We start from the raw sequence: 15,924 nt of genomic DNA, 5'->3' as shown, positions 1-15,924 counted from the left end.
CTGGGTCCCGGCCCTTCGCTTGCCTTTTTGGGCTCCTCGGCGCCCTCTCACTCTCGGGGCCCCTTACTGCCCCCCACACTGTTGGTTCCTTCCTACCCCCACTGTCGGGCTCTTCACCACCCCCTCACCGGGGCTCTTCACTGCCCCCTAGCTCTGGGGTGGGCCAACATGCCCCCTCAACGAACATCAAAAGGGAGAGCTGTGCCTTCTCCGGCACCAATCACTGTGCCCACTGGGCAATGGGAATCCTCACACTGTTGGGGCGCTCCCATGAGGCCTCCTCACACCTCTACAGCCTCACCCGGTCCTCTGGTATAACAATAACCAAATCATAAGCCAAATGGCTGATAACTAAATCATGAGACCAATGGCTGTGGCAAAACAACAAGGAGCCTCCTGGCTCATAACAGAAACTGCATACCATGCTGGCTCTTAGTTCCTACCTCCCATAGGATTCTCTTTTCCCCGCATCATTGCAGCTGGTCAGAGTGCTCAGACTGCGGCCCTCGACCCGGTCTGCTCAGCTCTCCCGCAGAGCTCCTGCTCCTGTGGCCGCCAGAAGGGGACTGCCCTCCTGGCCTTCGGCCTGGGCTTAAGAAGGACCAAGCCCTGCCCCTTCCTGGCTCTAGGCTTCCCTGGTTACTAAGGCAACCCGCACCTGCACAGTCTTGGGGACGGGCAGTTACGCTTCCCCCTTCCCACCACCAGATGTCTCTTCTGAGCCAATTCCACCCTCAGTCGCAGAGCACCTGAGGGCCCTGCGACAATTTCAAAATTAGGTTTTTTTGTGCAACATAAGTAAACCTCCCAAATTATTTTGTTTTGACATTATCTAGATGTTTTGACTTATTGTTTCCATTATTACATTGTAGCTTGCACTATACTATGCATGAAGTCAGAAAGACAATCAGAAAAGATATTTTGATAACACCCATGTTCCCTGTGATTTCTGTCCATTCACCATGTTCTGACAGAGAACTGTTCCATCAGTAAACTTTTCAGCTGCTCTCCTAAGAAGCTTGTCTTCATTCCTCATGCTTACCTCTTTTAAGTTGATTATTCTTCCATTAAATTCTAACCATCCAGACTGAAATCTTTTGTCTTTGGCCTGTGTTGCAGAATAAATTGTCTTAAAACTCTAATAAAAAGGTTCAGTCATTTGAGAGAATAAGACAGGGAAATAGGTAGCTTTACTCACTTTAATTTCAAGAATGTTTAGGTAAAATTTTCAGAAATTACTCAGGGAATGTCAACATTGCCATCCCAGCAACTGCCGAAATCCTGTGTGCACTTGCACAGAGTAATGAGCCTTATTAAAGCCTGTCCTGCTTTTTTGATTAACAGCTACTTCCCATTTGGTTTTGCAGTGCACAGTCAAGAACTTGCAAGCTCTAAGGGTACATACAGATGTTCAGGGAGGTTAGATTGTAGTAAAAAATGGCCACCCAATCTAACTTATTTCACCCAGATGCAGACCTTATACTAAGATCCCTATCTAGGACAATCTAAGTGTAAACTGTACAGAAATTCAGGACAGTTAACCCCGCCTCCCCCCCCAGATGGACAGCTCTTCCCCCCAAGCGCATCAAATCCCCCATCCTGCAAGCTGCTCAATTTGCCAGTTTTATTGGCGTGTTCCAGTGCCAGAAGCCAAGGAAGTCGGGGTGGATGGAGGGGTCAGTTGGCTGGGAGAGGGGCTCTTCATCTGAGGGTAAGGGGGAGTCAGGGGCTAAAAATAGCCCTTGGTCCTGAGGGAGAAAGCTCATCCCCTGCAAGTCCCCCATGGATCCCACTAGCCCCCGATTCTGTCATAACCTCACGGACCAGCCCTGACCTGACTAGCAACCCCAATCCCCTCCATGGTCACTGCCTTCTCCCCTGATCCTCCCTGTGGATCCCATTAGCCCCACTCACTATCACCCAGAGCCTGCTTGTCTCCCTAAGCCCCCTCCACTAGTCCCCCCATCCTGATTTACCTTAGACCAGGTGGCCATTTTTACTTTGGTCTAGCCCTACAACCTCCCCGAATGTCTGTACATATCCTAGGGGTTGTAGTTGCTGTGTATGATAACAAGAGCAATCAGTGACTAAGAATCCCTTTGATACTTACCCTCCCTTCCAATTTTCAAAGAATAAACACAGTCTAACCAACTTGCATGAGATTACATCATTTAGTTACCGTAGTCTATGGAATTAGTAGGGATGACCGGCAAAGAAGAAATTAATGAGGTGTCATTTTTTCCCCTGCAATAGCAGGAAGTGGACTCCAGGCAGGTGAGCCATTAATGAAGTGTAAGGAAGCAAGGCAAGAGTAAAAGAAAGAGGTCTACCCTGATATATGGGCTGTCTCGCAACAGCATCCTCATTGCTCTGAAAGTAGGAAGGCCAAAGACAGTGTGATCAATCCTTCAAGCACTCTTGGCTGTACCCAAATTCATCATTTTACTGTTTCCAAACGTAACACCACATTTGCCCTTTTGTTCAGGTTGCTGAGTTACAGTTAATTTTTACTTATTAAAAAGGAAGGATGATCTTGTGATTAGAGCTGTGGCTTGATGCTCAGGAAATGTGGGCTGAATTCCTGGCTTTGCTACAGGCTTCCTGGATGCCCATGGGCATATCACTGTGCCTCTGCTCTATAAAATGAGGCTTCTCTTGTCTCTTTGGGGTCTGGAAATAAGCTCCCTTCCAACCCCACAATCTGAGTGCCAAGCTAGTTGCCTTAGAAGTAAAGAAGACAGAGTCCCACCTACCACTGATAGGGAGCTCCTGGCCCCAGCTCCCCAGCTACAGGGGCAGAGGGACATTGCCCCTCCTGGACTCTACCACCAGAGCCCACCTTGGCAGCAGACAGCTCCCAGGGGCAGGGAGCCATTTCCCGGCCCCATGTTCCCTGCCAGCCCCTGGGGTAGCACCCATAGGGAGCCTCCTGCTCCCCTTGGTTGCTGCTGGGGGCTGGTGCAGAGCTGGAGGGGTAGGAGCAAACTGCTGCCAGAAGCATCAAATCTGCTCCCAAATGGGGGCCGATTTTGAATTGTTCTGTCTTTTAAGTGTAAATTATTCTGGAGTAAACCCATCAAGCAACATTTGCACATGTAGACACACTTACTGATAACCTAATGGATTCTCTGGGAGGTAGTATAGCAAGACTGAGGTCAGCCCAATTAAAAGACAGAAAAATTCTACTCTCCCTTCTGTAGCAAGTAATATCTCCGTTATATCTCTAACAGAGAGCTGATGTTTGCCTTCCTAGTAAGATTAAATCTGCTGAGCCCTCACTCAGTATTAATGGGTGAAATGCATTGTATCATTAAAATAAGAAGAGGGGAGCTGGATAGACTGAGTTTCTTGGCTTCCAGCTATGTAAACCTTTTTTTAGAGGAGAGGGGTAGCAGGAGGTTTCATTTTGTGTGTCCTGTCATGTCTATATGACAGCTTCAGCACAGGGCAGCATTTTAATTTGAAGGCATGCACAATGACAACTAAGATTTGGGAGCAAGCCTCAAACTCATTCTAGCAAGTCCATTCAAACAGATACCACATCCCAGCACTTTACCCCTGAGGAATCTCAGCTTTCTGTTCCAAAATATGAAAGCAGTAAGGGCACATTTTTCAAAACTGACTTGGCCTCATTGAAAATTACACATGGCTCCATGTTGCTGCAGGGTGTATTTGTGATCGCATATCCAGTTTGGCAGCAGCAGCACAGAGCTCAATGTGAGCTGCAGAGGTTCCCTACGAATCTATGTTAGTGAGTTGATTCTGGGCTCATTTCTGCAGGGGATATTTGTGATTCCTTTTCTCCTGTTTTGCTATGACATGCAGCATAACAGCCCTATTTTTCATCTTAGTTTCATTTCCTTTCTTGGCCCGGGGGGGGGGTCTTTCCTTCACTGCCTCATCCAGCAACTGGGGAAATTCTGTTTTACAATAAATGCAGTGCAGTATCGTTACCCAGATGTTTAAAAGTTACTGTGAACTCATTTAAGTGGCAAAAATGAACAACCACAAGGGTTTGCTTCACTAAAGGGGAGATGGAGAAACTGTGGAGTGATGCTTATGGGCAGAAGGGTTGAGCAGGGCAACCTGGTCCTAAAGTAGGGACAGGGCACAGGCCTCACATATGACTACTGCTTTCATAGCACCACTGTAGGCCAGGAGTGGAATATGCCAGTAGGACCTTCTTAGCATGAGGATCACACTGAGACTTATGTCTCCTCAGACACCCCAGGTCTCTGTGTACTCACCCCATCCGATTTCTATTCTGTGCTCTGGTCAGGGAACAGGTACAGAAGGGGTTTGGAGGCAACTATTGACTTGGTTACTCTTGACTAAACAGCGTATGTAAACTCACTTGTCTCAACTTGTTGGATGTGTTTGCACCTTTGCCTGATCAGTCCAAGTTGGGACACTGCACACCAGGGATACTGGTACTAGGCTTAAATATAACAATACATTTGAGCTAATATTTAGAAGTTGGCATAAATTCTATAAATCTTGAGATTAATGATGGCAAGCTCCCCTTCCAATGCACTTGGGTATTCACTGCATCTTGGCTGCAGGGTTGGACAGGCTTCCAGAATTGTATGCATATCCCTGATCAATGTATATGAGGATTTTGAGACCCCTTGTCAGCAACATTTCAGTAGTCCTATCTCCTCTCCTTCTCCGGTCAGGGTGGGCGGGGTGGAGGCTGGAGGCAGCCTGCACCAGCCCAGGCCAGCGGGTTGGGGCTCTCTAGCTACTGAACCCTTTCCCCCCCAGACCTGTCCCCAAGATCTGGGGCTGTCAGCAAGGGAGCTTCCACCTGCTGAATGTCCAGAGATGGGGAAGGGCAGAGAAGGGGGACCCCTTGCTTCTCAGCTCTAGCCCAACTACCCCAGCTAAGGCATTCAAAGGAGCTGGGTTGGGCCCCTGAGGCAAGGGGTCCATTCTCCCTCCCTTGCCTCTCAGCTCTGGGCATTCAGCAGCCAGGAGCAGCCAGCATGGAGCTGCAGGCCCCTGAATGACCAAGGCTGAGGGGAGAAGGGGGAGAAATGGAGCACCTTTTGCTCTGAGTACCTGACCCAGCTCCCCCCAGTACCCCAGCTGGAGTGGGGCTGCAAGGTGAGGGGCTCCCCCTCCACCCCAGCTCTGGCCATTCAGTAACCAGCAGCTCCCTCTCCTTTCCTCTGACAGTCTGGGGCGTGGGGCTGGAGACCAGATCAGCCCTGCCCCCCATGCAATAAATTAACCCTGGAGGGAACATAAGTTCCCTAAGACACTCTGCTTTTAAGCGCCTTAATGTAACACCTGATTTAACCAGGGTTATTTTTTGCAAGATCAGCCATTTTTAAAGCACTCTGCAGCCGTGCACACATAGGCAACGCATAGGGGATGCAGAGGGGGTGCACATGCACCCCCGAGAGCATTGGTGCCCCCTCTGCGAGTGACCACTTTTGGCTTAGGCAATGGGCAGGGGGCACAGGCAGAGTTCAAATCACTCAAAAACTGTCACTTCTGTCTGTGCCCTTAATGCTTGGCATAAATAGAACAAGGTTTCCTGGCATTACTTTTCCTGGAAGAGAACTCGGCAGGAAATGGCTGCAGTGCTTCCAGGTTTTTTTTGTTAAGCCTACCAGGGGTGAAATCCTTTAAAGTAGTGAAGCAGGCCTAAGGGCCTACTACCAATTCCAAGAGGAGAAAGAAAATTAAAACTATGAGAAGTCATTCTTCAGTTCAATACTTTGACTACCTAAAAACATCTCTTGGAAAAGGCAAGCTTTCTTTGCAAAAGATGTGGCTAAGACAAGTGCCTGGCAAAGGCCTTAGGGGATTTGCTTTGTGAAAGGGTTAGATGGAAAATATACTTTTCTGAGACCCAAGTAAAATAGGAAAGTAAAAACCACCTACAAGATGTACGCTAAGGGGCTGGTTGCTGCTTCTTCTTGTGAGTTGCCCTTATCTGTAGCCAATTTACTTTTACTTTGAAGAAATGCAGTAGTGGAAAAGTTTTCTTGTGAGTCAAGTTCTGGCCAAACATCCCCTTCTGCACATTAGGAGAATAGCTGTGAAACTATTAAGTTTTTGTTCCAGGTCTAAAGGGACTCACTCCTCTCTCAGGACTTTAGTCTAGGCAGCATTCTGCTCCATCCTTGAGTACTGTGTAGTAGATAAAGCCACCATGCAAACAGTTCGAGGGTAACCAAACTCTACTGCTAAACTTCACTGTTCAAAAGACATATCTCAAACATATTTAAAAATAATAATTTTGGGGGAGGTTCCTTTTTGCATTTTTTGAGATATAGGTTTGAAGAGACTGGCCAGGAGCTCAAGAGTTGCCATGCAGCAAATGACAGAAACAAGATTTGTTTGCAGTAACTGTGTAGGCAGTCTTAGCACAGTATGAAGTCAATGTACAAGAAAGGTACCCATGCAGTATTAACCATCATTCTGCAAATGAGTGTTGCTTGACTTGAATAAGAGATGCAAAAGCAAAATGCAATCACTGAACACAGCTGGGGGCAACATTCTGAGAATGTGGCAGAAACTAGTCTGTGGGTTGTCGTAGAACATTACTCTACAAACATATGAGAATACATAATTATTACATTGGAAATAAAGGATCAAAAATGCATTTCAAAACAGGTAACAGAACTGTCATTACAGCTATTTTATGCAAAAGTCTGAATGTTAAAATCAAAATCTTAATGTGAATAAGCGTTTTTCAAGATAAATGGGAACAACTATATTAAAAATCAGACAACTTTGGGTGAAAGTGGGAGAAAAGACCCTGGTTATTTGGGTTGAAGACCAGTCTACAAAGCCATTCAAGCCATTGTTAAATTTATCTGAATATTCTAAAAGAACCTTACATTTAACAGGCTGGGGTGCATTGAAGGTATAACATGTTACGTAATAAAGGTCCTAGTCAGAACTACATGTACCATATGCAGAGAGAAAGTAAAAGATGACTTTGTTGGATAGCAAAATAAAATTTTGAAGAAAAATTATCTAAATGGATTGGATGGATAATATAGATATCTTGATAAAACCAATCAAGTTAGGGAACTGTACACTATCCTACTACATTTGAGACAGTATTTCCTCAAATTTTGATCTTAAATGAATGTTTATATTCCCAGTTTTCTGAATTGCTGGAAATTATATGCATTTACAATACTAACCACACATCTTTCCTAATGCACTGGCCAGAACTGGCAATACAAATGGCGCAGTATTTATAGCGCACTTGTATTTTTACATGTCATAAACAATCTTATCTGCTTTTTCCTCAGTCGCAGTCTGAAAGACTGTAGTAAATAAGGTACACACGTTAAAGGGACAGTCTGCTAGCTGGGGTGAGCCTGGGACTTGAGATCTGGGATGAATTCACTAGTATGCCAGAACCATGGGCTGACCTCAGACAAGCCACGAAGGTGCTGTTCTACATATCATCTAAAAATCAAGATTTTTTTATTGTAACACATCAACATGTACAAGTCATTTTGTACTGTAAGGTGTGTTCTGGTTTCATGTTGCTGTGTGTCTTGTTCGTGTTGTAAAGCATGATCATATTTTCTGTGTGTTGTATTTTGCTGTATATTGTGCCTTCACTGGGACTGGAAGAGGATCACGTCCCCTCCCATCCATTGTGTCTAGGCCATTGTCTTAAGATTCCCTCCAAAGGACCAGTTCAGTGACTGGCCACTTCACCAGGACCACCTTTGAATTGACTGATCTGCATTAGCAGTGCTCAAAAGATGTTGCTTCTGAATGGAACCAGGTGATGATGTCAGAAAAGTTAAAAAATTATTTAAGGCTCAGGCCACCTGGGCTGAGGGGTCTCTTTTTCCCCTGGGTCCCCAAGAGGAAGTGGGGAGGAAGGAAACGCTGGAATGCCTGCTGGAGCTTGAGACCAGGTGGCACAAGGGATCAGGGCTTGAATCAGTGTAGCCGTGTGGGTTAAGGACTGGGAATCTAGGGCAGGAACCCACAACACACGCCCACAGCCACCCAGGCAGGAGCAGAGATTGGTGCTCCCCAGCGGGTCAGTGGAGCTACATCAACTCAGTGAAGGGACCTTCACAACGCAGCGGGAGATGGTGCCCCCCAGCAGATAGTGACGGCGAGGGAAATGACGCAATCAAATTCCCAGGAACTAACCTCTTTTGGGTCGAGACTCCCCCACTCTCAGACTGCTGAGCCTGGGGTCAAAGACTGCTCAGTAGGGTAGGGGTACTACAGGGTATACTTTGACAGCATTTTTTAACTGTATTTTTTGTTCTGGTGTTTGCCTCTGTAATAAATCAAGAGCTTGTGTCCATACTGCTTGTGAGAGAAAGGTTGTTTGTTTTATTGAACACCCTTGTGATTCATTTAGTGTTTCCCAGGGGGTCTGGGTGGGGGCTCAAGCCAAGGTAAAATATATTCAATGTCCCATAATTGAACCTGGTCCTTGTTCCAGCTGGCAGGTGCTCAGCAGAAGAGTTATATTAGGAATACTAGGGTATGACAAAACAGCACAAGCCAGGGATACTCTAAGCTAGCTCTGCATCACTTTCTACTGAACCAGAAGCAGTATGTCATGCCGGGTTGTGGCAGCCATGTCTGAGGCCACACATGGATCAACGTGTTGACTGAAGGAATGAGCGGATTCCAGGGACAGGCTAGGTCAAAGCCAGGCTGCCAATCTGAACAGGGTCTAGGAACAGCCAGCAAGCAAAGACAGAGAGCAAGCTGGGTCAAGAAGCCAGGAGATGAAGCATAGAGTAGTCAGAACACAAGCCAACAGGACCAACAAGGCTGTCTGGGATCAAGTTGAGGCTTGTTGCTCAGACACTTCCTGTACTGGATTAGGGATTTATATAAGGGATCTGGAGGGTCAGCTGATCCCAGATGGCCTCTCCCATGCCAGTGAATGGGAGGGGGACTAGGCTCTTTTAGTGAACTGAGGATAGCCTTGACCACCAAGGGTGACCAGATGTAGGGTGGCAGGCCAGAGTGAACAGCACTGGTGGTCAGGCTGTGGCTCCAGCCTGGCACAGTATAGCTGTTTGTTTTAGCATGATGCTCTGCCATGGCTAATAGGCATTACTTCTCAGAAGAGAGAATTAGCTCAGTTATAGTGCCATGTAAGTATGGCTTACTATTTTTGGGTTTAGACTATTGTGCACAGAGCTAGCTTGCAGTATCACTGCATAATGCTGCCTTGCACAACACAGACACACCTTTAGATACCTAAATCCCTTCAGTGGTTAAGTACCCTTACAACTTTGGGTCATTGTATCATTTAGGTCATTGTGTTGCTGTGGAAGTCAAATCCCAAATCATCAGTTCCCATTTTACAGATGAGCACTGATAACAATTTCCCATCGCACAAGAGATCTGTGAGGGCAGAAATATTGACAGCCATGAGGTCCTCAGACACTACTAAAAAGAGCCATAAATACCTGGGGTCATGATCATCAACTAGCTATAAATATTGCACCATATCTCTTAACTGCAAAACATTTGGGAAACAAGAGTCACATAGCAGACTTTCAGTGCCTTAAAATTAACGCTTTCATTAGTTCTTAATTGCCATCTCTTTTCTCTTGACGTGATCCCTTGCTCACTTAATTCCTTTCTCATCTTCTTTTCATAGATCAAAATATATGTCCCCTAGTGGGTCAAATGTTCATACCTCATTAATGCAAACATTGTCATTCTTTGACTTCTGTGAGATTCTGCATAGGATAAGATATGCCATGTAATTTGCTCTGTTACTTTCATCAGCTTTACGGTAACAACTTGGTTTGCCAAAGAATAAAGAAATCTAACACAATCTCCTTTAAAAAATAAATTATGCTACTTGGAGTAGCAGACACCTCTGAATTATAGTAACGAAATGCAATAGATTGTCTAAAATAGTATTATGTTATGAATAACCTGACCATAAGCTGAAATTGCAACAAGAAAAGTATGATACATACCTTGAGATGTACAAGTTTGCATGTAAAACTTTCATGCACAGACAGGAAACTTTCTTGTCAGTTGTCACTGATCTGTTCGCAAGAGTTTCAGCTGCTCCCCAAAAATGAGCTTACAAATATAGGGTGCTTTACCTTTGCAATATAGCCGTAGGGAAGGAATGCACAAGTTTGAAGCTCCCACTGGCATTATGCATGCCAGATATGTTTGGGATTGGTTGCTGTGGAAACCAAATCCCAGACTTATTAACTCACAACAACAAAAGCCACTTTTTCAGTTCTTCTGTTCTTAATGTCTGTATATTGAAGGTAGCAATTTAAGAATAAAAGGCAAAATTTGATTTCACCAGAATAGTGAAGTTCCCTTGCATACAGTGTTCATATTGAAAACTGGATTAAAAAATAGAAATCCTTAACGTTCATAAAGTGAAATACTGTATTTCATTGAAGTGATTTAATGGCTTGCTTCACACAGCTGTGCTAAATTGTCTTTAACTCTTCGTGGTACAAGGGTTAACATTTCTCTTAAAAAGATTGCCAGCAATACAAGAACTACATGGAGGATTGATAGGTTGTGACAAAACGTTTCCTCTTTTTTCCAGTTTCCCCTTGAACTGACCACACGCTTCTAATGCAGTATTGAAACTGGGCTCAATTAATAGCAAAACACAAAATATACAAGAGATGTATCCTCAGGTCTTCACAGTGTTGAGGAAGTTACCAGGGAAATATAAAATTAAATTGGTACTATCACCAACTCCATTTGCTCTAACAGCTCCTTTGCAACAGAAAGTCAAGGAAGAATATAAAGAGGGTGGAAGCAATGGGAGTGCTGAAAAATCAGCTTTCTGCAGACTCTAGGAATAACTCAGAGGTGAACTGAGGTCCGCTGTCTGACATAAGGACCTCAAGAACACTGTGCCTGGCAAATACAGAATTCAGTTTTTGGATTATTTGTGCTAGTGAGGTCTGTGTAAGCAAAACACATGTGTGTCCTTTTTGAAAAATAGATCCATTGCTACCTGCTGCCAAGGTTCATCTGATTCTTTGTAGAAAGTAATGGAGACTTATTTGTTGTTGCATTTCTCACAACCTTGTACTAAAATTTGAATTTGCTTATTTAGCCTGGGCTGCCACATAGATGGTTGTGCTGTTGCTCTGCTTTTGTTTATATCCTGGTGCCCCTCATGGATTTTCAAAAGCCTTTCTTCCTGAAGTGCCTGTGGAAAACATTTTGGTCCTGCCTCTATGGTTGTAAGGCTTTCAGAAGTTGAGTCCTGTTGGACATATCATTAACAAAAATGGAATTCATCCAGACCCAGAAAAAAAGGCATTGCATGCCTTACCTGAACCCCTAAATCTCAGGATTCCAGGTAGAAGATCATCTAAGACTTTGGATGCCAGCAACACCACCAGGGGTTTGTGGCAGACTGGTCACCCTCACCTCCATCCCTGGAAAAATCATGGAGCAAGTCCTCAAGGAATCCATTTCTAAGCACTTGGAGGAAAAAGAAGGTAATTATAAACAGTCAGCATGGATTCACAAATGGTAAGACACTCATGCCTCAACAACCTGATTGTCTTTTATGATGAGATAACAATAACCTGATTATGTCCTATGATGGCTCTGTGGATGTGGGAAGAACAGCAGACATGATATACCTTGACTTTAGCAAGACTTTTGATATAGTCTCCCACAACATTCTCACAAACCAGCTAAGGATATATGGATTGGATGAATGGACTGGAAGGTGGATAGAAAACTAGTTGGATCATTAGGCTCAAAGGATAGTAATCAATGGCTGTATGTCTAGTTGGCAGCTTGTATCATCAAGTGGAGTGCCTCAGAGGTTAGTCCTGGGGCCAATTTTGTTCAATATCTTCATCAATGACCTGGAAGATGAGATGGAGTGCAGTTTAGTGTGTTTGCAGATGGCACCAATCTGGGGAGAGTAGTAGATACATTGGAGGGTAGAGCTAGGATTCAGAGAGACCTAGATAAATTGGAGGACTGGGCTAAAAGAATTCTCCTGGGGTTCAATAAGGAGAAATTCATTAAGGAGAACCAGGGAACTAGCGAACAGGGGATGCAAACAGGGTAAGCAGTTTGCAGGAAGTTTGCTGGGGGCAAGAGGAGGAAAGGAGAGAGAAGCCAGGCACCAAATCCTGTGCAGGGAAGGTAAGTGATGCAGCTGCCTGTGCCTTTGGTTTGCTGAGCGTATGTTTAGTGGGCTGTGTGTGTGGGGGGTGTGGTCTGAGAAGCTGAGAATGGTTGCTGACTGCTGAGTGATTGCTGCCTGGGCCTGACAGAAGCCATAACAAGGGAGCAGAGCCAGTCCAGGCCCAGCAGGGTATAAAAGGAGACCCCTCAGGTGACCCAGGAGTCAATGAACAGGGATGCAAACAGGGTAAGCCACTGCCTCTGCTTCCACCTGTGAGGTGCCTGTCCAGGCAGAACCACTCACCAAGGAGGCTGCCACCCAGGTCCAGTTTGGCACTGTGGAAACTGTGACTTGCAGGTTCCTTCCAGTGATGACCAGGGGGGGGGGGAGGAGCTGTGGTGAGAGCAGTGTCTCCTGGTGGTGTCTCTGTAGGAACAGGCAAGAGAGATACAGGAGGAGGTGGTGAGGCTCCAAAACATCCTCTGCCATGATGCATTCATTAATTTGATGCTGGAGGAGACCTCTGGGACTGTGGAGGAAGAAATGTCAGACACAGCGCAAGAGAAGAGAGAGGACATGGACTCCCAGGAGGGTGAAAGCTGGAGGCTTGTGACTTCTGGCAGCAAGTAGAGAACTTTACCTCCACCTGCAGTGGTTCGTCTGGAGAACAGATATGTAGCCCTAGCAGCAGAGAGGAAGGAGCACGTTCCATTGGTGGAGGAGGACAGGACAGACCTCACCAAGGTGGAAAGGATCAAGGCAACTGCCACCAAATAGAAGTGATGGGTGGTGGTGGTTGGAGATTCTCTTCTGTTGGGGATGGAGGGAGTCATCTGCCAACCTGACATCTTGTCACTGGAGGTCTGTTGCTTGCCCAGAGCCTGGATCTGAGACATCATGGAGGGACTACCAAGGCTCATCTGGCCCTCTGACTACTACCGTATGATGCTCCACCATGTTGGCATCAATGACACTGCCATGGGAGACCCTGAGCATATCAAAATTGACTACAGAGCTTTGGGTGCAAGGGTGAGGGAGTTTGGGGCTCAGGTTGTGTTCTTGTCGATTCTTTCAGTCAAGGGAAGGGGCCCGGGCAGGAATAAGTGCACCCTGCAGGTCAATACCTGGCTTCACAGGTGATATAGTCAGCAGGGCTTTGGCTTCTTCAACCATAGGATGTTCTTCCAAGAAGAAGGATTTCTGGGAAGAGATGAGATCCAGCTGCTGAAGTGAGGGAAGAGTGTCTTCTCAGACAGGCTTGCTAATTTAGTGAGGAGTGCTTTAAACTAGCTTCTCTGTGGGATGGAGACCAAAGCCCTGAGGTAAGTGGGGAAGCAGGGGACCTGGAGGAAGAGCAAGCAGGAGGGGACAACAGGGGAGATGCTTTCACTTTTCCTGAGAAATCAGGGAAATCGTCTAGTTCCTTCAGGTGTCTGTACACAAATGCACAGAGCCTGGGAAACAAGCAGGAGACTTGGAAGTCCTTACAGTCATGGCACAATGACATGATTGGAATAACAGAGACGTGGTGGGACAGCTAGCATGACTGTAGCACTGTCACAGATGGGTCCAAACTGTTCAGGAAGGACGGGCAGGGGAGAAGAGGAGGAGTTGCACTTTATGTCAAATAGCCATATATGATTGCTCAGGGCTCTAATATGAAGCTGGAGATAGACCTGTTGAGAGCCTCTGGGGTATGGTCAGAGGGGAAAGCAACAAGGGGGATGTCATAGTGGGGGTCTGCTATAGACCACCAGACAAGGAGGAAGCGGTGGATGAGGCTTTTTTCAAACAGCTAGCAGAAGTTTCCCAATCACAAGCCCCAGTTTTCAAGGGGGACTTCAATCACCCTGACATCTGCTGGGAGGGTAATACAGCAGTTCACAGTGTTACTTTGAATGACTAATTTATCAAATCAAGACCAAAACCTGATAAAGGGGGATGAGGCAAAACGCTGCATTTATTGATTACATGAATTAGACATAGAGGTTCAGACACACCACTCATATAGACACACACATATCATCCTACCCATCATTACACTCAGACTTACACAAACACAACCATTCCATTCAGATATTATAGTTACCAGCAGCAGTTGTTCAATAGTAGTACTGGGTGGCCAGCCCAGGCCTATTGAGAGAAGATGCAGATAACAGGCTGGAGCAGGGTGCACAGACTTGTCTGTGTTCCGAAAAAGCAACTGTTGGGAGAGACTCACCCAACCAGTATATTCCAGAGTCCTCTTTTATGAGGATTGTCATCCTTTGTTTTGCACTTTGAGGTTTTTCCATGCCAAATTTCTGTTTTTGCAATTGTTCCTCATCCATCTTCTGCTTATCTAAGCCCAAAGTCAGGTTGATTGTAAAAGTTGGTATCTCAGCCTTGGAGTGTCCTTGCTGCCTATCTGGCAGGATGTATATATTCCTCTTCCTTGTTACTTCCTTTGTGCCCTAGGCCTCAAAGGGATTCTTCAGCCATCTATAAATTAGTTTGCTGACTGGTATCTTACACATTTGGTGCTTTGTTGCTTACAAACACAGTTAAATCTTCTTTTCCTGTCTCTATGCCATTCTCTCACCATTTACCCTTTCACATACACTCATACATAAAGGGCATCCAGAGTTCATTCACTTATGTCAAGAAAAAGAATACAAAATGTAGTTTTCAAGTTATCTACAGGACAAGACTAACATGGTTATATTTCACTACTATTACACTCTATGTTAACATCAGCTACATTAGTTCAGTTCTTGCTACAACAGGCAATCCAGGAAGTTTTTGGAAAGTATTGGGGACATCTTCCCACTGCAAGTGCTGGAGTGGCCAACTAGGAGCTGTGCTCTTTTTGACTTGCTGCTCACAAACAGGGAAGAATTGGTGGGGAATGTAGTAGTGGATGGCAACTTGGGCAGCAGTGACCACAAGATGATAGAGTCCAGGATCCTGCGGGAAGGAAGGATGGTGAGCACCAGAGTAAGGACCCTGGACTTCAGAAAAGCAGACTTCAGTTTACTCAGGGAACTCATGGGCAGGATCCCCTGGGAAGTCAGTCTGTAGGGAAGAGGAGCAGGGCCGGACGCAGGCATGGGTGAACCAGGCAGCCACCTGGACAGAAAAGGGGCTCGAAAATGGTAAATTTATTATTTTTATCATTATCATTATCTCTGGTGAAGGGGGCCTAATACTAAAAGTTCACCCTGGGTTGCCAAGAGTCTAGCACAGTGCTGCAAAAGAGTCCAGGAGAGCTGGCTGTACTTTAAAGAAGCCTTACTGAGAGTGCAGGAAAAACCATCCTGATGTGAAGGAAGGTTAGCAAGTATGGCAGAAAACCAACTCAGCTTAGCAAGAAACTCTTTAGTAAACAAAGTCACAAAAAAGGAAGCTTATAAGAAATGGAAACTTGAACAAACGACTAGGGAAGAGTATAAAAGTATTGCTTGGGCATGGAGGGATGAAGTCAGGAAGGCCAAAGCACTATTGGAGTTGCAGCTAGTGAGGGATGTGAAGGGTAACAAGAAGGGTTTCTCCAAGTATGTTGGTAGCAAGAGGAGAATCAGGGAAGGTGTGGGCCCCTTACTGAATGGGGGAGGCAACCTTGTTACAAAGGATGCATAAAAAGCTGAAGTGCTCAATGCCTTTTTTGACTCAGTCTTCACAGGCAGGGTCAGCTCCCAAACTGTTGTACCAGCAGCACAGTTTGGGGAGGATGTGAGCAGCCAACAGTGGTGAAAGAACAGGTTAGGGACAACTTAGAAAATCTGAATGTGTACAAGTCCATGCGGCTGGTGGAATACACCTAAGGGAGCTGA

At 45.6% G+C, this 15,924-nt stretch overlaps 1 protein-coding gene across 2 annotated transcripts in view; it reads right to left on the bottom strand.

Moving 5' to 3' along the window:
* The window catches only part of LOC109309483 (protein FAM47E-like), a 26,291-nt gene extending 16,017 nt beyond the window's left edge, over positions 1–10,274 (bottom strand). The window contains exon 1 of one of the 2 annotated variants that reach the window (XM_019534261.1): positions 9,954–10,274. In XM_019534261.1, the coding sequence (XP_019389806.1) occupies positions 9,954–9,988 (35 nt within the window). In that variant the 5' untranslated portion in view covers positions 9,989–10,274. The remainder of the gene's footprint in view (positions 1–9,953) is intronic. The other variant, XM_019534260.1, reaches the window with a different exon arrangement.
* Between the last annotated feature and the right edge of the window lie 5,650 nt (positions 10,275–15,924).

This window comes from Crocodylus porosus, unplaced genomic scaffold, assembly GCF_001723895.1.
Source record: "Crocodylus porosus isolate Cpor-Errol unplaced genomic scaffold, CroPor_comp1, whole genome shotgun sequence".
Taxonomy (NCBI): Eukaryota; Metazoa; Chordata; order Crocodylia; family Crocodylidae; genus Crocodylus; species Crocodylus porosus.
Note: the sequence above shows the minus strand (reverse complement) of the source record. Positions and strands in the feature narration are given on the sequence as shown.